Genomic DNA, 26,764 nt, shown 5'->3' with positions numbered 1-26,764 from the left:
TCCGCCCTACCAAGTTCAGTACCAGATACCTGCTGAACCAACTCATAATGGATCTTTCATATTATGCTTTTGTATGATCTGCAACCTTTAGATTAAATGATCTGGTAAGGATCACCTAACTTAATTAGTGCATTTCCTGATATATATATATATATATATATATATATATATTTTTTTTATGTTACTTTGGGAATCATTCACTTATATTCATCGGCCCTCCACGTAGTTTGCTATTAAGATGGTGCTGACTTCTTGTATAAACTACCCGGGGTTACTATAAAACTAAAAGTTCAAGGGATTAGTATAATAGGTACTTATCCTGATTTAACATGTTGAGGTTCTTAGAGCGTTGTTATGGTAATAATTTTTGTCTTGATTTCACTCAAGTTTTATAAAATAAGCGACCTTTATACTTATTGGGTGTGTTAAATTTTTGTTATGGCTCATGAAGATTGAGGGGAATAGATAATAGAAAGTTTTCACACTTGGGACTTAACTTAAAATAAATCTATATTATAATAATTTTTTTATTAATTTTTTTTATAAGGGAAATAACAATGAAAAGAAAGGTATATACTTGGAAAAGAAAAAGGGAGGATAGAAAGAACACGGTTTTCCCCCCCATACTTGAATGAAACATTGTCCTCAATGTTTTAAGGGAAAGAAATGAATTACAAAAAGAAAGGAAAAAGAAACTAAAGTTAATGCGGCCTGCCGCCTCTTGTTCTTGGACCTGGTGATCGTTGATGTACTTCTAAGTTGTCGAACCTGCTAAGCAAATCAGTGAACCGCTGGTCGGTTATGGCATTCCTCGCTTCCTGTTGTTGTTGCATTTGGCGCATCATTTGCATCATTTCGAGATTCTGTGCTTGCATACCATCAATAGCATCCATGATGTCGTCGTTGGTTGCAGGCCTTCGTCGTCGACGATATCGTGAGGATGGGCCAGCTGCATTAACAGAAGGGTTGAGCGGGACTGACTGTTGTGCAGGAATCTGATCACCTTACTCCATTTCGTCGAACTCGTCGGTAGACGGGTTTACTTGTGAAGGCTCGGTAGCTTCGGGAGCATTTAGATCATAGAGGTGGCGGTTGGGATTGGTGACATCGGTTAAGGCAATGTTGGGTAGAACAATGCTAGGGACTGCCTGGTTATTCACCATAAGGTAATACTTTCCGCCTACTCTGTTCTTTATTAGGCGGCTGGACCGACAGTAGCCTATGTCCATAAATAGGGGAGGTAAAGATTCTAAAGTTTGGAGTCGGTCCCCTAGGTTTAAGCCAAGTGCTATGGTGGTGATTAATCCACCAATTAGAAAAGGTTGACGGCCTCTAGCACATAAGGTGCGGATATGATGAAATAGGAAGGAGGCGGCGTTTACCTTAGCATTCGGTTCGAAGACGCATTCGAGGAAGAATAGTTCCTTTGCGTTGACCTTGCTGTTGTTCGGTCTTCCAAAAACTGTGTTTTGTAGGATGCGGATGAAGTACCGGATAGTTGGGTTATGTATATGGGAAACAAGGAGCTCTTCCCAGTTGTTGGCATCTACACCGGATATTTTCCTAAAGAGGTCGAAAGCGGCAACTGTGTTCCAGTTTAGGTTTGGAGGGATTCTGGGGTAGACTTGACCTTCTATGGGGAATTGTAGCATGGTACTCAATTGGTTTTGGGATAGGGAGTACTCGGTATTAAACATACGGAAGGTTGCGGTACCAGTTAAGAATTCGTCCTCACCGGTGGGAGTGTTGTACGCATATGAACTTAAAAATTCTAAGGTTAGGGAGGGGTAGGTAGGTTGATTATGAGTGCATAGAAAGGTTAAATCAGCAAGGCGGAGCATCCATTCTATACCTTGAAGTAATCCTAATTGTTGTAAACAAGTTGAATCAGGATACCTGGTAGAGGTGACACCTCGTTGTTGGAAACGCTCGAATTGCTCCCTTTGATAATTATCATCTTCGGATCGGAAGATGATGTTTCCAAGATTTTGATTTCCCGCCATACTGATGAATGAGTTGGAAGAAGTAATTAGGAAGGAAAAGAAAATATATTTGATTGTGTAGAATAGTTGTGATGTAGGAAGAAAGGTATGGTGGGTATTTATAGGAAAAAATTTTGAAGTTGGAAAGGGAGTGGTTGAAAAGTAAATAAATGTGGGTAAATGTGAATAAATGGGGAAGGTAAAAAGGTGTAGGGTTGTAACGTTCGTCTCCAACGGCTTTGTAACGTTAACATGTTTAGAAGACGTTACGCTCGTTACAGGGGCATGACGGGCGTCACAAGCACTTTGTGTGACGTCCGTGATAGAATGTGTGACGCTCGTCACACAGTCTTTTTGGCATGGTTCTGCTAGCGTTCTTCAGAATAATTTTGGTAATTTATTTTTATTATTTATTTTGTTTTGCTTCAGATTATTTTATTCTGCTATTTAATTTTCCTGCATGCTATTCTACTTTGTATAATAGTGCACAAATATATTATATTGTTAATAATTTATGTAGGCAGCAACAGTAGAGAGCATTTTTTTGATAGATATTGCATAATTCATAATAGGATAATTCAATAGCTTCATAAAATAATCATAATGTAACAATGGAGAAAAAAAACAAAAATGCGAAAGAGAAACAAATACGAACATAATTTGAAATAACATTAAATAATAAAACTAACTAAAACTAGATAACTAAGAAAAACGACTTCTATCCATCTGCACGATCTCTGGTCGGAGGAGCAAAGGAGTTAACACGGTTTAGCAACTCGTGAAACTGATTTGTCATACTGTTCATGCATCCCAGAAATTCGTGTCTCATGTTAGCGAACTCTTCTCTGAGGGTGTCTTGTTCTGACATCAAAGCTTCAATGGCGGTGTTATAATCAGTTCCGGGCATATGATGTCTAAGGTCGGGTATTGCCGATTCTTCGGTCTGAACAGGTTGAGGAGGAGGATCAATATCATAGTAACCAGATGGTGTCTGAGGGTCTGATTCAGCATAAGGAATCTGGTCATCACAAATCTCATAGTCCTGAATGGATTCAGTAGATCTGGCAGGAGAGGGGGTTTCGTTCAGATTGTAGAGCCAGTTATTGCGGTTATGAACACTAGTCCTAGGATCGGGCATGGTGAATAGGCAAAGGACTTGGTTATTAATTATAAGCTCAAACTCGTCAGACCCTAGGTTTGCTATAAACATAGTGTTGAAGAGGAAGGGTATACTCATAATAGTAATGCCACAAAAAGGGCTTAAGTCAAGCATAGGCTGACGTAATCCGATAGCATTACCAATCATGGTTATCAAACCGCCTATTCGGATTGGTGCTCGTTCATCTTGGATAAGGTGGTCTAAATTTGCTAACATAAAAGTGGCACCGTTTACTGGACGGTTCTGGGAAGCACAAAATATGATGAAGAGTTCATCACGTGAAACTGTGGTACTGTTTGGCTTCTTCCCAAATAAGGTGTGGGTCAGGATCTTATGGAAATAACGAAAGGTCGGGTTATGTATGTTTCCAGAGAGAAACTCATGTTCCTCGGGATCATCATTTCCAGTCAAGTTACCCCAAAAGTGTTCAAGTTCTCTATAGTCAAAAAGTTCTTCTTGGCTCACTGTGAATGTATCAAGGGAGGTAGGGAAACCTAAAAGGTTGGTAAAGTCTTGAATATTAAATTGGTACTCCATGTTAAACATTCTGAACTGGATGAAACCTCTGCTTATTCCTTTCCCATGGTTGGGTAGATAGATCAGGGAGCTAAGGAATTCTAGTGTCAGTCTCCGGTAAGTGACAAATTGTCTACGGATAGGAGCGGTTTCCCACCCTATCTGACTCAGCAAATACAGGACACTTTGTCTTAGTCCAAGGGCAATCATTGCCCAGTCATCAGCATACAGACTAGGTAGCATCTCTCTCGTGGCTAGTTCCTCAAACTTTTGTTTCTGAGCTGTTCCTCTGAATTTGATACCCATACGATCAATTTGTCCCATCAGGTTAGTGTTAGCTAGAGAAAAGAAAAACAAGAGTTTTAGTCAGGATTTGGCCAAATGCCGAAAGAAGAAGAGAAAAGTTTTTAATAAATAAATTAAGAATGAATACTAAACAAAAATTAAAGGAATAATTAAGGAAGAAAATAGAAAAATAATAATAGAAAAATTAAAATATTTGTGGGTTGTCTCCCACTAAGTGCTTTGTTTAATGTCGCAAGCTCGACATAAAAACTATCAATTATAATCTATAAGTTCTTGAGGCATTTCGTCTAAGTGCAAGACTTGCGAATCTTCATTGTTTTCTGCATAGTGATAATGTTTTAGACGTTGCCCGTTTACGGTAAATGGTTCCATAGATTTGCCTTTAATTTCTACTGCTCCACTGGGAAAAACTTTGGTGATTTGAAAAGGACCTGACCATCTAGATCGTAGTTTTCCCGGGAATAACTTTAGCCTAGAGTTAAATAAAAGGACTGTATCACCTTGTTTGAAGATTTTCCTTGATATGCGCTTGTCATGCCATTGTTTTGTTCTTTCTTTGTAGATTCTGGCATTTTCGTAAGCGTCTCTTCTGAGTTCCTCTAATTCGCTTATATCAAGGATTCTCTTTTCGCCGGCGGCTTTATAGTTTAAATTTAGATTTTTAATAGCCCAATAGGCTTTATGCTCTAATTCTACCGGGAGGTGACAGGATTTTCCATAAATAAGCTTAAATGGGGTCGTCCCTATAGGAGTTTTGTAAGCAGTTCGATAAGCCCATAAAGCTTCTGGTAATTTCAATGACCAGTCTTTCCTTGAAGTGGCGACTATTTTCTCTAGTATCTGTTTGATTTCTCTGTTAGACACTTCCACTTGCCCACTGGTTTGAGGGTGATAAGGTGTCGCTATTCTATGTCTTACGCCATACTTAAGCAGTAGTTTTTCGAGTACCTTGGATATGAAATGCGATCCACCATCACTGACTACTATTCTTGGGACACCAAACCTTGGGAATATTATATTCTTAAAGAGTCTAGTTACTACTCGTGTATCGTTTGTTGGAGAAGCTATAACTTCAATCCAGTTCGATACGTAGTCAACTGCCACGAGTATGTATTTGTTACCGAAAGAGGATGGAAAAGGTCCCATGAAGTCTATTCCCCACACGTCGAAAATATCTACTTCCAAAACGCCCTTTTGTGGCATCTCGTCGCGTCTAGATATGTTTCCTGTGTGTTGACATCTGTCACATTTCTTAATAGCTGCATGTACATCCTTCCATATATTTGGCCAATAGAAACCGGCTTGTAGGATTTTAGAGCAGGTCTTGGATGTACCTGCATGTCCACCATAAGGAGCGGAGTGACAGTGCTGGATTATATTTTCTACCTCTTCTTCGGGTATACACCGACGGAAAATACCATCGGGGCCTCTTTTAAAAAGTAAGGGGTCATCCCAGTAATAGTGTTTTATGTCATAGAAGACTCGTTTCTTCTGCTGGTAGGATAAGGTAGGTGGAACTATTCCGGCAACTAAATAGTTGACGAGGTCAGCGTACCACGGTGTAACGGATATAGCTAAGGTGGTTTCTACCTGTTTATCAGCTTTATTTTCTACCAAAGTAGCTATGAGTTTATCGTACGAGAAATCATCGTTAATTGATGTTCTTTCCGGTTCAAGATTCTCAAGTCTCGAGAGGTGATATGCTACTACGTTTTCAGTTCCTTTCTTGTCTTTGATTTCCAAATCGAACTCTTGTAGCAACAGGATCCACCTTAGGATTCTAGGTTTAGCATCCTTTTTTGTTAAGAGGTATTTGATAGCAGCGTGGTCAGTGTAAATGATTATTTTGGCTCCGACCAAGTAAGAACGAAATTTATCTAGCGCAAACACTACTGCTAGAAGTTCTTTCTCGGTTGTGGCGTAATTCATTTGTGCTTCATCTAGAGGTCTACTTGCGTAATATATAACGTGAAGCTTTTTATCCTTTCGTTGTCCTAAAACAGCACCTACAGCGTAATCACTAGCATCACACATTATTTTGAATGGTTCATTCCAATCTGGTGTCTGCATTATGGGCGCGGAGATCAGTGCTTGTTTAAGCGTTTGAAATGCTTCTAAACATCTATTGTCGAATGTGAATTCAGCATCTTTCATTAATAGCTCGGTTAAAGGTTTAGTTATTTTAGAGAAGTCTTTAATGAATCGTCGGTAAAAACCGGCATGTCCTAAGAAGCTTCGTACTTCTCTCACAGTTTTCGGGGGTTGAAGATTTTCGATTACCTCTATTTTAGCTTTGTCTACTTCAATTCCTCTGTTCGAGATGATGTGTCCTAAAACAATTCCTTCTTGTACCATAAAGTGACATTTTTCTCAATTAAGTACTAGGTTTACTTTCACACATCGCTCTAGAACTCTTTCTAGGTTTTCAAGGCATTCTTCAAAGCTTTGTCCGCATACGAAAAAGTCATCCATAAATACTTCCATGATGTTTTCTAGAAAATCGGCGAATATTGCCATCATGCACCTTTGGAAGGTTGCAGGAGCATTACACAAGCCAAACGGCATTCGTCTATAAGCGAAGGTACCAAAAGGGCACGTGAACGTTGTCTTTTCTTGGTCATCAGGGTGAATCGGTATTTGAAAGAAACCTGAGTAACCGTCTAGGTAGCAGAAATGAGAATGTTTTGCTAATCGTTCTAACATCTGGTCAATGAATGGTAAAGGGAAATGATCTTTTCGGGTTGCTTTGTTTAGTTTCCTATAGTCAATGCACATTCTCCATCCCGATTCAATTCGTTTGGTTATAGTTTCTCCTTTTTCATTTTCAATGACTGTTACACCTCCCTTTTTTGGTACTACGTGTACAGGACTAACCCATTTGCTATCAGATATAGGATATATGATACTTGCCTCTAATAACTTGGTTATTTCCTTCTTCACTACCTCACTCAGGATCGGGTTTAGTCTCCTCTGGTGTTCTCTAGAAGTTTTACAGTCTTCTTCTATCATGATGCGGTGCATACAAATAGAGGGACTTATTCCTTTAAGATCGGTGATGTTGTAACCTAGTGCGGTTGGATATTTTCTTAAGATATGCAAGAGTTTTTCTGTTTCGAGTCTTCCTAGGTCAGCATTAACTATCACTGGTCGTTCAAGTTCTAAGTCTAGGAATTTCATATCTCAGATTTTTGGGAAGTGTTTTCAGGTCTAAGGTTGGTTTCTTAAGGCATTGCGTAGGGTCCGGTGTTATTGCTAAACATTGGTTAAGTTTGTCTTCTACAAGATAGTCAGATGATTTATCTTTTTCTAACTCCGTTTCTTTTATGCATTCATCGATGATATCCATGAAGTAACATGTATCTTCTATTGCAGGTGCTTTCAAAAATTGGGAAAGAATGAACTCAATTTTCTCTTCTCCTACTTCAAAAGTGAGTCGTCCTCGTTTTACGTCTATGATTGCACCGGCAGTTGCTAAGAACGGTCTTCCCAGTATAATGGGTGTAACTTCATCTTCTCTAATATCCATAATTATAAAATCAGTTGGAATGTAGAATTGACCTATGCGTACTGGAACGTTTTCGAGAATTCCTACAGGATATTTGACGGAACGATCTACTAGTTGCACAAACATTTTAGTTGGTCTTAATTCTCCCATTTCAAGTCTCTTGCATATGGATAAAGGCATAACACTAATACCGGCTCCTAAATCGCATAAGGCTTTGTCAATGACAAATTTTCCTATGTGACAGGGTATAGAGAAACTACCTGGGTCTTTAAGTTTAGGAGGCATATTCTGGATTATAGCGCTACATTCAGCGGTGAGTGTAACAGTTTCGCTATCTTCAAGTTTTCTTTTATTAGAAAGAATTTCTTTTAAAAACTTGGCATATGAGGGCATCTGCGTAATAGCTTCTGTAAACGGAATTGTGACGTTTAATTGTTTTAGTAGGTCAACAAATTTTTTAAATTGGCCCGCATCTTTGGTTTTAATAAGCCTTTGAGGGTAAGGGATAGGTGGTTTATAAGGTGGTGGAGGTACATAAGGTTCCTTCTTTTCTACGGTTTCCTTATTACTCTCTTCCTTTTCCTTAGGTCCACTTTCCTCCTCAGTTGACTTTTTAGAGTTTTGGTTTTCTATCCTTGGGTCAGACGGTCCTTCCACTTCCGTTCCACTTCTCAGTATAATTGCATGAGCGTGGCTTCTCGGGTTAGGATGGGGTTGGCCAGGAAATGTACCAGTTGGGGAAGCAGTAGGTGCTTGTTGTTGAGCTACTTGTGATATTTGCGTTTCCAGCATTTTGTTATGGGTAGCCAGGGCATCTACTTTACTTGCTAGTTGTTTAATTTGTTCGCCAGTGTGTACATTCTGGTTTAAGAAATCTTTATTGGTTTGCTGTTGAGAAGCTATAAAGTTTTCCATCATGATTTCCAAGTTGGATTTCCTAGGGGCGTTATTGTTAGGTGTAGATGGGATCGGCTTCTGATATCCCGGAGGTATAGCTGGGGCTTGATTTGGAGATTGTCCAGGTGCGTATAAAGCATTATTACTTTTATATGAAAAATTGGGATGATTCTTCCAATTTGAGTTATAGGTGTGCGAGTAGGGGCTTCCTTGAGCATAGTTTACTTGCTCCGCTTGGATTCCTGTTAGGAGTTGACAATCTGCAGGAGTGTGACCTTGGATTCCACAAACTTCGCAATTCTGAGTTATGGCAACCACGATGGCTGGAGGTGATACATTTAAATTTTCAATTTTCTGGACCAGAGCATCCACTTTTGCATTAACATGATCAAGGTTACTTATCTTGTACATGCCAGTTTTCGTTTGAGGTTTTTCCACCATTGTTCATTCGGTTCCCCACTGATAGTGGTTTTGAGCCATGCTTTCGATAAGTTGGTAAGCATCAGCAAAAGGTTTGTTCATCAGTGCACCACCTGCGGCGGCGTCTATTGTTAACCTCGTGTTGTACAGGAGACCATTATAGAAGGTATGAATTACTAACCAGTCTTCTAAACCATGGTGTGGACAAAGTCTCATCATGTCTTTGTATCTTTCCCATGCTTCGAAAAGAGACTCGTTATCTTTCTGTTTAAATCCATTTATCTGGGCTCTTAACATAGCTGTTTTGCTTGGCGGAAAATATCGAGCAAGAAAAACTTTCTTCAACTCGTTCCATGTGGTGACTGAGTTGGAAGGAAGAGATTGAAGCCATCTTCTAGCGCTATCTCTTAACGAGAAAGGAAAAAGACGAAGTCGAATTGCCTCTGAAGTGACACCGTTAGCCTTAACAGTATCAGCGTATTGGACAAATACGGATAAATGAAGGTTTGGATCCTCGGTAGGATTTCCAGAGAATTGGTTCTGTTGCACTGCCTGCAACAGTGAAGGTTTGAGTTCAAAGTTGTTTGCTTTGATTGCGGGTGGAGCAATACTCAAATGCGGCTCATCTTGCGATGGAGCGGCGTAATCTCTAAGAGCACGAGCTGGTTCTGCCATCTCGGGTATCGAAGGGAAAATATTTTTGAAATCGGGAAGTTCAACAGGAGGTAGATTGTTTGCAGCACGATATTCCTGAATTCGTCGTAAGACTCGGAGATATAGTTCGATATCGTTGATTCGTAAGTAGAACGACTCGCCTTGTGAGCGAGTATGTGGCATACAAATCAACGAAAGAAAGAAAAAAAAAGAAAAAGCCTTAGTCTCTACAGAGTAACAGAAGAGTTACGATATCGACTAAATAAAAGTCCCCGGCAACGGCGCCAAAAACTTGATCGCGACTTTATGAGTCGAATTTGGGGTACAAACTGCAAGTGCACAGTTCTATCGCGTAGTTTTAAAAGATATCGATCCCACAGGGACTTATGAATCGATATACCGTTATCTAAGGTTACTTCGTAAAGCTAAGGCAGGCAATACTTTGATTGATTGGGGGAAAAACTAAAACTAAAATAAGATCTAGATTAAATATCAATAAAGCGGATATCGGTATGTAGTTCGTCGTAATTAGGGAATCAAATCTTCGTTGGTTTCTTGGGTTTTTAAAATAAATCTTTTCAGTAGATACTATTGATTAAAAGTCTTATCTCAAACTCTCGCTCTGTTGAATAAACTATGATTTTATATTAACGTAGCTGTCACTTATAGTTAAGTCAAAAACCACTTTTTGGAAACAATAGAATCCGTAGAAACTCTTTTTAAGAAAACACTAATCGTTTAAACACCCTTATCTCAAACTCTCGCTCTATTGACTTAGGTTATATAATTAAATTCAAATGCTTAACTCTCGTCCTCACATTCAATCTTTAAAAATACTTTTTGAAAAAGATTAGAATTTAATTAACTCTAAAAATTGCTCTCGCCCTGATCTAGAATTAATGTCCAATTTACACTGTCTAGTCAAAAACTCAAACTCTCGTTCTATTGCTTTTAACTTCTTTATGTCTTTTACTTTCGTACAAAAACCTTGTTATTAAACCTGTAAATTGAGACCGTAAAAAGAGTGATTTTAATTTTAAACTTAATTAAACCAATTTGGTTTTGATTCCTTCATTCCGCTTACTCTACATACCGATACCTAAGTAAATCAGCCAGACATGCTAAACAGACTTAAATAATTATCATGCATAAACAGATTCATCTCAGGCAAATAATATAAATAAACAGTAAAGCAGGACATATATAAATTCAAACAATAATTAAAGAACCTGAGAAATTAAATAGCAGTCTTGAACACTCCACCACAGGCCGGTTGGATTTGTTCTTGAATTCTTCAATCAAACAGAAAAATAAAAGCGAAGGAATAAAAAAAAAACTAGATTCTAACGTAAGGTTAGATCCGGTAAAAGGTACACAATAGTTTCCGGTGTAGAAACTATTGTGCGAAAAAGAATTAACTAAGTGCTGAAAAGGAAAATAGAAATTGCAAAGGAAACAATATAAAAATCGTAAAAATAATGCTGTAAAAATGTGCTTGTATTGCTGGAAGAGAAAATTTGCGAAAAAGCGAAAACGGCGAAGGAGTCTGGAAAAAGCGTGGAACCCTCTGCAGGGTTTGCAAAGTTGATATTTATACTGGTACTTTCTGTAACGGTTTCCAAAAGTAATCCGCGTCAAAGGTCTTCACGTGGCGAATGGTTAGGCGTGCAAATAGCTTCAACGTGGCCTGTTGCGTTCCTGGTGCCAAAAATATAGGGGAATGGTGTGACGTCCGTCACACCATGTGTGACGCTCGTCACACAAGTGTGTAAAGCGTGACGCTCGTCACAGCCTTTGTGACGCTCGTCACAGGCACAACGCCTGTGCTTTTTGGGTTGGGCTTTGGCTTTTGATATTTGCTTCTTTTCATTCCTTTTTGTACCTCCTTTTCTTCCTTTTTTACTTGTGCTTCAAATAAACCACCTGAGATAAATAGAAAGAAAATACCGCGTAATATCTAATAAAATGAAATAAATTGAAGTAAATAATAATATAATTTAATTAAATTGAGTCCTAGAATGTGATACTATTTCATGTTATCAAAAAACAAATGGTACAACCGCTCATTGGCATTGAGACCCGTCTCTCTTTCAGTAAGAATTGAGAAAGAGAAGGAAGCAATTCTCCCTATTGGTGTATTGAATCTCTGATGCCGAACTGTTCTCTCTTGTGGTAATGATCTTGGTGTTTCTTTAGGCTTTTATGGTTGAGTTTTAAATTCTTAAGTGTGTGTGTGTATATATATATATATATATATATATATATATATATATATATATATATATATATATATATATATATATATATATTAAGTATACTTATTTGTGCTTGTGATGCATTCTTTTGCATTGTTTATTGATTACAGTCACGTTTAAAAAATATAATCTGCGTGGGTTGTTGTTGTTTTATTTATGTTTTAATTATGTTGTTCGGATCGAATCGTGTCGATGCACTGTTTGCATATATGTGTGCATGATGCATGACATTTGTGTTAGTTCGATTCGGTTGTGATGATCACATTCTTGTGTTAGCAACATCATTGGATTTTTTATTTGTTTTAATACGTTTTATTTCATTTTCGCTTTAAATTTCACGTTTTGATTTGCAACTTTGTGCTTTGATTTGATTTGATTATATTATTGTTTCTTAATTCGACATGTGATGACTGCTTACGCGTTAGCAATTTTTCGTTTTGATTTGTGTTAAGAACAACAATCTAACGTCGTTATGTTTAAGTCAAATTTAATTTTTTATGGTAGCCTTTACACGTCTTTGCGTAGGCGACTTTGATTCGCATCTTTGCGTTAGGATTTTAATCTGTACACTTTCCTTTTCACTTTACTTTTTCGATTCATTTGTTGTGGATGTGTGATGTAAACATTGTGTATGCTCTTGTATTTTTTTTTTTACTTTTATCATTGTTGAATGCTTTTTGTATGTATATTTAATTTTATTCTAGTGGCATTTGATTTACGCCTTGTGCTTGAGTTCACGTCACTAGGTTTGAAATCGCACCCCTTACGATCCAATTTCACCCTTTGCGCTACCATTCATATTCATCATCTTTAACCATCGATTCTAATCCTTTTCAAACCCATTTCAAAACTATTTTGCAATACAAGTCCAAAGCTTGATCCAAAGTCAAGCTGATTTCAAACCCTTAAACCATTTCGTAAAAACCATTTTCACTGATAGAATGAACCCTCGATCAACATCGAGCTTTTCTCTCTTGCTTTTCCGAAGCATTTAAATTATTTTTCTTAATAAAAACTGGAAAATGAAGGGATTTGAGGTTTACACTTTCCTGTTCCTAAAATGATTGAATGAGTGGCTTACGACAGATTTCTCAATCTTTCGTCATCTAAGTAAAATACCTAATTTCAACTAATAACTTTCCTAAAATAACTTTGACGAAAAAGGAATGAGTGGTTTACACTTTCTTGCTCCCTGAATAATCAGTTGGTACGCTTACATTTTGTTGCTCAATTATTCGTTGTCCACCTAAAAACAATCCAACACATCAAATTATTTCCTCGCTGTCGTGTGATGATATTCAAAACCCTTTTCAAAAATGAAAGATATTTTGTCTCAAGACAATACAAGACAACACTTCATCCACTTATATGTGTGAGTAAGCTAGCGACGTTTCTCGCGAATGTTGATTTGTAAATCCATTCGGCCGTGATGCAAATGTTCCTTTCTCCACTCATTTTGGGTAAGCAAGCAATGTTTTCCTGTCGATTGATACAAAATATATTTCTCTAAAATCAACCAACAAAAAAACATTTTCTACCCATAACTACATAGCTTTGAGTTCTCCATTGCACCCGGAGATACGTCGGAGCGAGATTTAAAGTCTTGTCAGGGACCTTAATAAAAAATAAACCTTTTTGTCCTTTCTTCATTTTCCTTTTAATAAATCGAAAAGCCTAACATTTTCAAAGCTAACACTAACGCGCAAAACTAACCACACGATTCTCGTTGAGTACAATGTACGTGAGGGGTGCTAATACCTTCCCCTTGTGTAATCGACTCCTGAATCCTGATTTGGTTGCGGCGACCATAATCATTGTCTTTCTATTAGGGGTTTTATTGATATTTTCCATTTTCCTCTTTGGAAATAAATAAAGTTCGGTGGTGGCTCTGTTAGTTCATCCCGCGAGTGTGAGATTTCACTTCGTGAGCATCGTGTTTTATTTTTTCAAGGTGCGACATTGTGCAGCATTGTGGCAGGGTGATGAGTCCCAAGTAATCACCAGCCCAAATCATACAGGGCACGGGTCATAAGGAGAAAAATGGGTTGGGTTCAACCCGAACCCAAACCCTTAACTAAAACCCTAAAAGAAAATAGCTATCTCAATTAAACCCTAATCTCACTTTCTCCTTCATCCTCCGTTTGTCCTACTTTTTCATTCTTTGAAATTGATTGCCTCCAAACCAACAACAACCATGGGAATGAAAAAAAAGAAACCTCTCAAACTAGCAAACAATGAGCTAAACTAATGGTGTCATAAACAAACCTTTGTCCAAACATAAACTAACTCAGATCCTTAAAACCTAAAACCTAACATTGCAATCAAATGGAAATAGAGAATTCAAGCAAAGCAATCAATGACAAGATAAACAGAAATCAATAACAAACATCAAAGAAATGAATGGAGCCAAGCAAACAATCCTCAGCACCACAATAATAAAAACCCTCATTCCCAACAAACCTATACCCCAACCTCATTCTCATTAATGATTTTTATGTTACAGAGGTACAAGTGTAAATGAAATAAGGAAAAGATAACAACAGTCAAGCTATTGATACAAAGAAATGGAGCCCTACCCAACAAAGTAGGGGTGTTCGTGGTTTATGAACTGCATTAAACCAAACCACATTTATAGTTCAGTTCGGTTTATAATAACCATTTTAAAAAAAAATGCAGTTAATTGCTAAAATGGTTTCAATTCAGTTTAAAACTAGTTTATAACCGGTTTTATTTATAAACTAGTTTATAATCAGTTTGCAATTATAAACCAATTTTATAATTTAAACTCTTTTAAAATCAATTTTTTTAATTTCATAAAAAATAATAAATTTTAAAAAAATATTTGAAAATATTTATTTTTTTTAAAAAAAACTTTTATTTATAAAAATAAGTTAAAATTTTCATTTTTTTGAAAAAAAAAATCAGAATAGATAATTTTAAAATTTCATGCAAAAAAAATTTTTTTTAAAATATTTTAGTTTTAATTTTTCGGGGAAAAAAATCCAGAATAAATTTTTTTCGAATTTTATTTTCGGAAAAATAAAAAAAATTATTTTATTTTTATATTTCAAAAATTTCACTACAAAAATTATTTTATTCTGAAATTTTTATTTTTCAAAATAAAAATATTTTTTCAGAATTCTTTTATTTAAAAAATAATAATTTTTTATTTTTCTGAAAAAAGATTTTTTTTTCAAATTAAATTAGATTTTTTTAATGAATAAAAAAATTTATTTTCAGAAAAAAATTATTTTTTATTTCATGGAATACAAAATATTTTATTTTCAGATATATTTTTCTAAAAAAACTATATATTTTTTTAAAATTTTATTTTTAATTTTCAATAAAATATTTTTTACTTTTCATAATTATAAATATTTTTAATTTCCATTTTTTTTCACTCTCAATAATTCTTCTTTTATTTATTAAAAAAACTTATAACTAAAACAGTTTATAAAAAAAAATTGGTTATGAACCGATTTTAAACTGAATTATAATTGTTAATTTAAATGGTTCAGTTCATTAACCATTCAAGTGGTTTAGTTATTTTATGGTACAATGCAATTCAGTTTAGTCATATAGTTTGGTTAATCATATTTTTGCACACCTCTACAACAAAGAACCTATGAAGAACGTGCTCCAGGTATTTTTCACTCATTTCTTCCTTCTGTTTTTGTATTCCTTCTTCTTGTGAGTGTTGTTGTTATGTTGTGTGTTAGAGCTTAATTTAGATGAGCTTCAGTGTGAAAGTCAGTGAATTCAGAGGGAAGCTTTAGGTGAGGTGTGAGGGAGAGATTTCTGCAGCAGTTCATTACTCTGAGTGTTTTTTTAGAGTGAGCAGCAAATGCATTCTTTATAGAGAGTGTGAGGAGATTTGGAACTAATGTGAGGTGAGAGGAACATCTCCTCACACATGTAAGAATTCGTTATGGATTTTCATCTGAGAAATGAGCTGTAAATGAGGCCTAGCTTTCAATCGTTAGAGGGAATTTTCAATCAGATTTTGTGGGGTCAACGGATTTGATCAATGGTAATTTAGGGATTGACTCTGATGGATTTTTGTCTGTAGTGTATGAATTTGTTTTATAGAAGCTTGGGTGGTCCCTCTTTAATTTGTGACTTCATTTTGTGAAAATTTAATTTAATGATGTAAAAAATGACTTTTACTTTTGCATCTCATTTAACACTTGGTAAAAAAGAATGCTCTGTGTCGACTTTCTTTGCTTTTGTTGTCTAATAGCCTACTTTTTTTCTACATTGCATTTTATATATTTTGGTGCTCAATGTTGCAGGACTTTGTGTTGTGTTGTGGTAGGGAGGAGGATTTTATGCTGTGGTGCAAAATGTTATGTTTTAGGAGTTGCAGGGGTGAAGTCATGATGATAACTTGACGAAAGTGTAGTGTAGGTGTTGGAAGCTTTTATGAAGATTATTGAGTGTAAGGTAGCTTGTGTCTTAAGATTCTTTGGTGTTTGGTTAAGACTTGTTATATGTATGTAGGGTATAGGTTATGAGGTTAAGTGAAAGATAATTGAGGATGAATCAAGCATTCCAAAGTTGGTTTGTGACTTATGTATCTTATGTAGGTGGTAGATAGTGGGTAGGAAGGGAGTTTGGGAATGAAGAACATGATTGCTTGGTATGTGTTTTTAAACTTTGCAGGGATTTTGGATGGTGGATTTAGGTTCTTCTTGTGTAGAAGGCTTCCTTGGTGATGCAAATAAAAAGTTTTATGGTGGAAAGTTTGGGCGTTTAATCATGTTTGGCCTTGAGGAGTTTCAAGCATATATTTCATCCTCTCATTTGAAGTATATCGCTTGGAACATGCCCTCCATTTTGTAGCCATATGCATATGCCTTTATTTGAATGAATGAGAACTTACACATTGCTTGTAATTGAGAATGATTCCCTTAGAAACCCTTTGTATTACACTATTTGTGTAGCTTGAACATTAGAGGTTTTAATCTTGTATGAACAACAATGTGATTTGTAGCAATACTTGTATTCATTTGAATATACCACCAACTAAATACTCTTGTGTTCATACTGTTTTTTTTTCTTTTGAAGCAAGTATTGAGCTTTAGACATTATTGGAATGATTATGCACAAAATAGTACTTATTGAAAAATGAAGTCAATGCTGGAAAGCATGGTGTCTTTATAACTTAAAAAGAAAAATGTAAATACATTCCTCTTGTACTTTAATCCATCATGGACACGAATGAATAAGATTCATGGACTCTTACTTGAATTCGAACGATGCATGTAAATGTAAGTGAATCAAATAAATCTCAAACTTCCAAACAAAGGTTATTTTCAAAAAATGAATGGAAAGAAACAAATATCACTTGGCTCAATAAAGGACCAAACATCTATACATCCACCAAAGATGCTACAAGAATCAATTTAAAACCTCTAATGATGCATGGTACACATGAATTGGTCAAAATGATTGAGTATGCATATACTCAATCAAATGGGGGGAGTTGTACATTAAAGGTCTTCCCATTTCTCTTTTTTGAAAAGTTTTGAGCGTGAATAATTTGTATATAACATCGCTGGAGTCCATAAAGGTATATCTGATAAAAAATTCAGAGGAAGGGTTGGCTAAAATTGTCCTTAAAGTAATATATCATTGGCCTTCAATGGTCCAGGATGGCATAAAGTATGTGATGCGGTGTGAGAGGTGCAAGAAGCACAAAGACATTCACAAACCCTTCATCCAAACTTAACACTTTAACTACGATGTGGTCATTCTTCAAGTAGAGTATGGATAACCTTGGTCCTTTCCACTGGATCTAGAGAAGTTAAAATTTATATCTACAACTATGGATTTTTTCAAAAAATTGATCAAAGATGACGCCTTAACTGAAATTACAACCATTAACATTCATACATTCTTCAAGTAGAATGTTCTATAAAGATATGAGAGGCACTAATCCGACATCACAAAAAATTATACTTAGTTAGCAGACAAAATCTTGAAAAGAATTGTTTCAAGTTCTCAGAGTTAAACACTACTTCGTATTAGTATAGCACCCTCAGACCAACCACCATGTAGAAATCATTAATAAATTTCTATTGAGAGGATCGGAGAAAAGACTTGAAGGAATAAAGGGAAATTGGACAGAAGAACTCCCACATGTCTTATAGGCATACCATACCGTACAACAACTCATTTGACTATTGGGGAAATACCTTTCAGAGTCACCTATGACGTTGAGGTTCTCATACCCATTGAAGTTGAAGAGGTTAGCTGGAAGAAGACACAATCCTCCACGACAAAGAAAACTCACAAGCTATTTAGGAAAAGCTAGACTGCCTAGATAAAAAGAGATATTTGATGCCCTCATTGATTTCATGTTTAAGTAGGTCTCGAAAAACTCATACTCTAAAGAGATGATGTAGGAGGAAGAAATGTTGGAGAAGGCAATTAGACGCCAAATTGGGAAGACCCATATCGAGTGCGAACTAGCACGGGCAGAAAAGCACACACCATGAAAATTCTCCACGTAGAACTTATCTTAAAAACATAGAACACAACCAAGTTAAATAGTTATTATAACTAAGTCGCTTTCATACTATGAATCAAAGTCTTGTGTAAATCTCTATAATGTAAATTTTATTACTCAATTGACTTTAAACACAAGATGGGTGAACATGACCGATCATATGCAAGGACAAGCTGACCTTTAGCACAAAGACTTGAAATTTAGAGGATCTCTATTAAAATTAAATTTAACATACTTGTATTAATATATAAATTGTATTACCATGTAAGAAGATGAAAATATAACATACCATGTTCATAGGCCCATTGGCATAACAACTTTAAATAAGTGAGTAAATATAATTTAATTTAATTGCTAGTTTTATTTTATTTATTTTATTTTTTAATTGTTAATTTTCTATTTCCTATCATAATTTGTGATTTTATTCGTTGATGCCTAATTATCTCTGAATTTTATATATTAATTTATAATTACTATTTGACCATATATCTCGTATTCTTTTTCATAAAGTGTGTGGTTAAAGTATTTTTTTTGTAACTAAATTTTCCTACTCTTATAAAAAATTTACTTTAATTTATTCATCAATTAAAATTATTGCAGAACATATTGATAAATTGATTTAAGCAACAATCAGGTTTGAAAGCACAAACCAAAGATGGTGGACTCATCTTCTACTTTTTATTTTGAAGTAAAACTAAAAAAAAAATTAAATAATATTATCAAAGTTTTTAATATTAAAATCACATTTCATTTTTTAAATATTTATCATATTTTTTTAAAACGTTTTTTTTATAAACATACACATTTGTTTAATTAATATTTAAGATATTTAATATAACATTTTAATCAATTATTATAATTTTTGCATAGTTTTTTTGTATTAAGTTACATCTTCATGATATATTTAAAAAACATCCCAAATTGATTTGAAGAATTAAAAAAATAGAGAGTTAGTATTGTTTAACTTATTATTCCCTAAAAAATTGATTATTTTATTAAAGAATAAAATCATTTGTTTTTTTTAAACGTGAACAATTGAATCTTTTGCTTCTAAATATTATGAAAACATTTAAAAATAAATAAATATTGTATTTAAACCCATAAATTTTGTTTTTCAATAGATCTTATTTGATTATTCAAATCAAATATTGTAAAAGAAATATATGCGATTTGAATATTTAAGCATTTAAAAAATATTAAAAATTGTATTAAACCTCCATAAATTTTGTTTTTCAATATATCTTATTAGATTATTCAAATCAAATACTCCATAAAATAATATGAAAAGAGTAATAAATTAATTTGAATATTTAAATCGGATTTATTATTAATAAATGAATAGTTTAACTTGAGCCTTAAGCAAACATAATTGAATCTAGGGTTTTCCAAGTGAATCTATAAAAGTACTTGCCTAGTATTTATAACTTATTTTGTGCAATTTTCTTTCACTCTCCCCTCCTGCAATTGACCAAGATTCAATCCCAAAACCATGAAACGATCCATCCAAGATTCTACCGCACCCATTCCCAAACCAGTTTTCCTCACCAAAGCCCAGCATGAACAACAAGCACTTGAACATCGTCACATTCGAGTCATCGGTCACAGGCCCAATCAAGAAGAGTTTATCCTTTCAAGTAACAAGGAACGTGAAGAAGGGAGTAAGGTATGCGAGCATGCACAATTAGAGAAGCTAGCTGAAGGAGAAAAAGAGGAAAACGTTGAATCGAATAAGAAACCATACATACTATCAAAAAAGCCTAAAATGAGAGTTATTTTGCGTGATTCGAAAGAGAATATAATGAATAAAAAAGAAGAAAAGGAAGAAGTTGAATCGATTAAAGAACTATACATACGTTCAAAAAAATCTAAAAAGAGAGTTATTTTACGTGATTTGGAGGAGGATATAATGAGTCAAAAAGAAGAGAAGTTAATTGAAGGAGAAAAAGAGAAAGAAGTTGAATCGATTAAAGGACAATATATACTTTCAAAAAAACCTAAAATGAGAGTTATTACACCAATATAATGAATGAAAAAGATGTTCAATTAACTCCAATTGAAGAACAAAAGCATTGTTTCACTAAGGCCCTTCCTTACCTAGGGCTCTAATTCTTTTTCTTTTACGTCTCAATAACATATTAACATTTGCTGTCAAAAGGATAATCTTCAATGTCAATTAATTTTTATATATTATTATCTTTTATTCTTATTATCATCTTTATTGTTTTGTTTCCTTTTCAGTTAAGTGGCAATAACTAAGATTAAATATTTGTGGACTATTTAATAGTATTAAGCTATCACTATTTCTCACGCTGCTATTTAACAGTAAGTATATAACATGAAAACAAAATTGTGAAAAGGAAAAGTCAAAAAAGAAAGAAAAGAATTATTGTAAAAAGTTATGTAAACTTTTTTTTTTCATTTAGATTTAATTTAAATTATTTTTAATTATTTAACTGATTTATTTGTGATTTTTTATTTATTTATTTGTGTTTATTTTTAAATTTTTATATTTATTTTATTTTGGGTATTATAATTCAAAAAATTGAATCAGTATGTTTGCAAATAAAAGAAAAAAAAGGAGTTAAACAATTTTTTTTATACAAAGGGTTAAAGTTTTTAATTATATCTCAAAAGAGAAGTTTAGATAATTTATTTTGAATTTCCAGTGTGGATTCAAAGAAACTCCTGTTTCATTATCTGTTTTAAAAAACATAATATAATACATAATAAAGAAAAATTATGTCTTCATCTCTCTTATAAGCTTCTATTTATAGAAGACCTAATGAATAAAAAAGATAATATTATCAAATTGTTTAGAAGAAAAAAAACGGTATTAAAAATTTGTTTGGACGAAAAATAATATATTATAGATTTGAGTACGAACAAACAAAAAATACTATACTATTATATATATATTTAAACTAAAACATAAACAAACAATTTAAAATAGTATTATACTAATCAGATCAAATACTCAGCATCTAAAGATCTCTTTACAAAACATAATAAACTAACCAAAAATATACAAGTGATGAATTCAAATATTTGAGAGCTAAATACCTCAAATTATCCCTATTCATTTATCTTCCTAGTAAAGACATTCATATTGAGAATGTTTGCATCTTCTCTAATTCTGTCAGATGAGAATGAGGTAGATGAATTCCTATGATTCAATGGTGACAAAATCTAAGTGACTTTTAACCTAAATTTTAATTACATTTTTTTTTCAAATGACCATAATATATGCATCTTCTTCACTTGTATAATTAAAGAAGAACTCTTCAATATTCAGGAATAGTGTCTAGAACCGATGGTTTCCAGTGACTATTGAAGCGATGCTTTTTAGATTTTATTAACCGATCAAGAACTTGTTCTGCAGAAGCCACTTCTTTTTTCTTCTTCATATGAGCAGCTTCGTAAAATACCTTGTTGCTTGATAATGATGATGATGAACAACATGGCTTTGGCTCCTTCCTTGGTCTCAAAGATTCCCAATCCTCTCCACCCCACTCCATTGACGAGGCTGCTTTGCAACAGTTTCCCATTTTTTCTTACACAAGAATAATCAGTTTGAAATATATTATTAAACTTTTTGAAGAATGATGAATGTTTGATACATACTTGTATGTATTTATAGGGGTTATGTATGTGTAAGAAACGGTCTTGAAAGGAAATTTTGACATTTGGATTAATTAATAGTAAATGATGATTAGTTAATTAGTACTCGGCAAGAAGATTGGGTATCGTGTCGATGGCAGCCGTAAAGGATTAATTCAGGAATTACTATTGGTTGTGAATGTGTGAAAAAGTAAGCAGATAGGAGACAGATTAAAATCGTCTCTAGTTTTTTATTTATAAACTTAACTGGTCTATTTTTATTTATTTATTTATTTTAAATACAAAGAGATCTATATAATGAAAAAGAAGTAGCTAGCCAACAAAGGGGGATGGAGGACTAAACTAATGTTCTCTCATGAAGCAACCAATTAAAAAATTCACATGTAGGCTTGAGCATGATATGGTGTTAAAAAATAAGTGTCATGCTAATTGTGCCGACAAAAATCTATAATATGGTGAGTGTAATTATTGTATCTACAAAACTTATGTATATCCTCGCATAAAGACAAAGTGAATGCATGTGTGAAGATGACGCATGTTAATCCATATCAGAATGAGGAGTGCATTGAACACGATTGATTTGATTGTTAGTTATTAAAGTACTGAGTTATTCTCACTATTAATAAATGTAATTTAGAGACATAAATTAGTGAGAGATGTAAACCTCTATCTAATTGGGATGTACTTCGTAAGCGAAAACAGTGTGCGTGCGCATGAACAGTGAACGTTAGCGAAGATATTTGTGACAAAAATGCCTTAAGATTTTCTAGTTTGGTCCTGTAAGCAAACTATTAAAAACTATGTCATTGTTTACCAAAAATACAGGTAAACAAATTGGTACGCCGAGTGGGACCCTTTTGTGCAGATTTTTTCAAATATTTTTCAACTTTTGTTGTTTGTCACGTTTTAAATTGTTCTTCATGTGTGAAATGTTCAAAATGGTTATGTGTGTATACATTTTAGAAGTGGTAAAGCGCTCCATGAAATGGTGCGTCCACCTTCGAATAACCCTTTTCCCTAACCCTCAGAACAATTCCCAAAATGCAGGAGAACAACTGGTTGGATCAACGACTGAAGATATGTTTGTTTCGACTCCTGTTGGAACAACCGCTCCTACAACATCTTCGATTTCAATATCTTCGATTTCAATATCTTCGATACTATCTAATTAATTCCAAGTTTCTAATTAATTCCACATTCATAAGACCAACTATAGGGAACCCTAGGCTACCTTATATTACAAGTTTCTCATTTCCTATGGGTAGTAGAGAGTATACATATGGTATGCCATTAGAGATTATGGTAGGTCTACAAACTGGTACGTCAACATATATAGAGAATGCAATGACTACCACTTCACCATATAATTTGCATCCTGCCTCAGGTTCGACCATAAATAATCCTGGTCGAACGATGCCACCACCAGGGGGTTTAGGTTTTAACCCCCAAATGACGCCTATGATAAATACGACATCACTTATGCCTATGAGGAAGCAAATGAAAGAGAGTAACCACGAGATGGTTAATATGTTGACCCAACTGTCATACCCCAAAATTTGTCATACCTCCTCATTCAATTCGACTAATTTATGATTTTGTTCATTTGATGATCATGCATTTAGGTCATTCATCGGCATTTGCATATTGTAATAAATTTAGGCCAAAGGTTCAGAAATAATGGATTTATTTGGTTTAAGTGGATTTTCGAGGCGAATATTATTTGGTAATTATTTCCCATATTACTTGTGGCGTGGATCATCTCTTTATTTTAGTTTCATGATTAGCATGGGGATTGAAATGATTGTTACTCATTTCGGAAGATTGTTTGAATTCAAAGAGAATGACAAATTTGGAATAAAAGGAAAATTTGATTCATTTATTGGAAATTCATGGTACAATCCATATTTCTTGAGATACAAGTCAAAAGAATGGATTGCAGGTGGAAAAATGCTTGAGTGTGGCTTGTCTTCAGAAGGAATAACATAGTTGTTAGATGCCCAAAAGTGCTTATTTGAGCTATCAAATGTGGGCATCTTTCACTCCATTTCCTTGCTAAAATGTCGAAACCACCTTTGTTTCAGATGAAATGCAATACAATGATAATCTATCTTGGTACCTTTGATTTGTGTGTTATTATGCAGGAAGTAGGCATGAAATAATAGAAAATGAAGACACAAGAAATGTGGCAAAGGAATCAAATAAAACAAGCATTCATCAGCTTCCTCGCTAGGCGAGGGCTGTGGCGAAGGACTCGCTAGGCGAGCGTCTAGCGAGCGTCCAGCGAAAAGCTCCAGTATTTAACAGAGGCAAACATCACCACACTCGCTAGGCGAGCTTCCAGCGAGGAGTGTGGCGAGCACGTCCAGACTTGGTGAAAAGCGCAGCCAGCACTCACTCGCTAGGCGAGCCATTAGCGAGCTCCCAGCGAGCATTCCAGTAGCAAAACCTCTCAACCTCGCTGGAGCAAAGGTTGAAGCGTGTCCTTCGCTAGGCGAAGGTTTTGTTCGCTAAGCAAACATGACAGTCTGGGAAAGGTTGTTTCTCTGGGCGCAGGTGCCTCAGGTGCCTCAATTAGGGACTCGCTAGGCGAGCCATTCTGCTCGCCTAGCGAGCATGACAGCCCAGTAGCAGCTCTATAAGTAGCAAGTGCCACTTTTTCGAGCCATACCTTATTTTTTTCCATACTTTTGTACTTTTTCTAGATATTTTTACAGCATTGTTCCAAGGATCTTTTGTGACCTAAAAACCATTTTCTCTTCATCTCTTAACCATCTTTCACAAAAAGAAGGTGGATTCCCATCCAATCTCGATTATTCGACTCGGATGTTGATCAACCTTCTTCCGAAACTTGTTGACCAAGCTACCATGAAAATGAGTAGCTAAGTCCTTCATTTTGTCAAGGTTAGATGTAGATGATCATTAGCTTTGTGTGTAAATGTAAGGATCTTCATTTGTAAACTCTTTAATGGTGAATATATGGTGAAAACTTTGTTCTTATTGAAAACTCTTTGTGTTGGTTTATGATCGAGAGATGTTTACCAACTCTTAACCTAGGTTTTCATCCAATCTTATTTGTTAGCTAGAGATAGTAATGAATGATTTTGTTCACCATAAGGTTGAACCAAAAAGTTATCATTTTGATAGATTGTGTTAGAGATAAACAATAGATCAAAATGGGAAAACTCACAATGTGTGTTAGAGATAAACACATTGGGAGGACTTTGTGAAATAGTTTATCATCTAAAGGAGTTTATAAGTTTTGTTGATCGAACATATACATGCAAAGTGATCGTCGAACCCTAACTTTGGCAATATTTCTCAAATATTCAAACCAAAACTTTTACCGTATTTTATTATACTTTTATGCAAGATACCGTGACAAATACCAAAACCCCATTGTTACCTTAAGCTAAGAATTAATACAACTGTCGGAAGGCGGTGATATCTCACAATCCCTGTGGATACGATAACAAAAACCCGACACTTAAAATTACAATCAACAATAGTCCTTAAGAGGACGGTTATCTAGGTCAACCATAGAGATAAATATGGCTCGAAGTTTATGTTATTGGCGTTTGATATGAATGAAACGCTCGATTCCATTAATCGGTTATTTTAACTCGTCTCCGGTTGAGCGAATATTGGGCATACAACAGAGAGAAAAGGAAAAGAAAATTGTCTTAGTCTATACGGTGTTATAACAAAATCACAATATTGGTTGTTGGTCCTCGACAACGACGCCAAAAACATGATGGGTATCAATCACGCAAGTGCACGAAAAAATCAGTTATAGTTTAAAAAATGTCGAACCCACAGAGACCAATGTCAACCTACCGTTATCTATTGTTGCTTTGTAAATCTAAGGTTATCGGTAAAAGTCTTGTTTGAAAACGAATTTAAAATAACTAGTTTATGAATTAAATGAAACAGAGATCGGAATGACATTTTTGAGTACCTTCAAGACTCACATAGAATTCAACACTTTACTTTGTTTTAAAAATTATTTTCGGAAGAGTTATTAATTTAAAAATACTACTCACTTTCGGAAATCTCGTATTGGATTTCGAAATCGTAGTTTCTAGCTGTCGCACATACAAGTTACAATTTCGAAACACTTTTTAAAAACCAATAAGTCTTAATGAATTAATAAAGGGATATCCTTGTTTTTAGAAATTAAAAATCCAAAATTTAAGATTCGATACCGTTGTCGCGCAAAGATTTTAACTTTTTAAAATAAAATTAAAAATTAAAAAATTATTTTAATATAAAAATTTGGTGTTGTTTATTTTACTGAGTCTCGTCGAAACGATAATCCTCACATCCCAAACTTTAAGATAAAAATAATAGTTAAATATATAGAATTTTTTACCAAAATACCCCAATTTTTCAAAAAAAAATCCCAAAATAACTCTGATTTCAAAAAAATTCCCAATCTACCCCACTTTTAAGAGGAGACGCTAGACTAATTGGCGTGTCCTCTTAAACTTAGAGATGAGGCGCCAATTGGATTGGCTAGGGCTCCATATGTTGCCAATCCAATTGGCGCCCATGTGCAAAGCTTAAAGGGAGGCATCAATTGGATTGACACCTATGTGTGTTTTGTGATTTTTTTTTGAAAAAAAATCTACGTGATAGATAAATTCGAAATCGGACCAACTCATATTAATATTAACTCCCGTTTACACAAAAAAGACTAATGTTGATGACCGGGATCACCTAACCGACCTCCGGTCCCACATCCCTTAGCTACCCGAACCCGTGGCCCTAACCCACGTCGATGATTCACCCCAGGTGTTTGAGTATCTGAGGACCCAGAAACATCACTACCAACTGCAGGAGATTGCCTATTGAGACAGTCAGACAAATCAGCGTAGTCTTGTGTATGCATCGAAGGTGTACCGCCATAGTTGAGTTCATGACCCATGCTAGAGTAGTTGGGTT

General features: G+C 34.8%; 1 protein-coding gene and 1 non-coding gene across 2 annotated transcripts; one reads left to right on the top strand and one right to left on the bottom strand.

Moving 5' to 3' along the window:
• The first annotated feature begins 8,975 nt into the window (after window positions 1-8,975).
• LOC127077946 (small nucleolar RNA R71) lies at window positions 8,976-9,082 on the top strand. Its single transcript, XR_007787705.1, has one exon. It is a non-coding gene; the product is annotated as a small nucleolar RNA R71 (small nucleolar RNA).
• Window positions 9,083-21,486: 12,404 nt separating this feature from the next.
• LOC127135743 (uncharacterized) lies at window positions 21,487-21,750 on the bottom strand. The gene has a single exon (XM_051062383.1). The coding sequence runs from the start codon at window positions 21,748-21,750 to the stop codon at window positions 21,487-21,489; it is 264 nt and encodes an 87-aa protein (XP_050918340.1).
• Window positions 21,751-26,764: the final 5,014 nt, after the last annotated feature.

The sequence above is a fragment of the Lathyrus oleraceus genome, chromosome 4 (genome assembly GCF_024323335.1).
Source record: "Lathyrus oleraceus cultivar Zhongwan6 chromosome 4, CAAS_Psat_ZW6_1.0, whole genome shotgun sequence".
NCBI classification, from domain to species: domain Eukaryota; kingdom Viridiplantae; phylum Streptophyta; class Magnoliopsida; order Fabales; family Fabaceae; genus Lathyrus; species Lathyrus oleraceus.
This window is presented reverse-complemented; position numbering and strand designations above follow the sequence as displayed.

Excerpts from the sequence above, each read along its gene's own strand:
- LOC127135743 (XM_051062383.1), bottom strand. The coding sequence starts at position 21,750 with ATGGGAAACTGTTGCAAAGCAGCCTCGTCAATGGAGTGGGGTGGAGAG.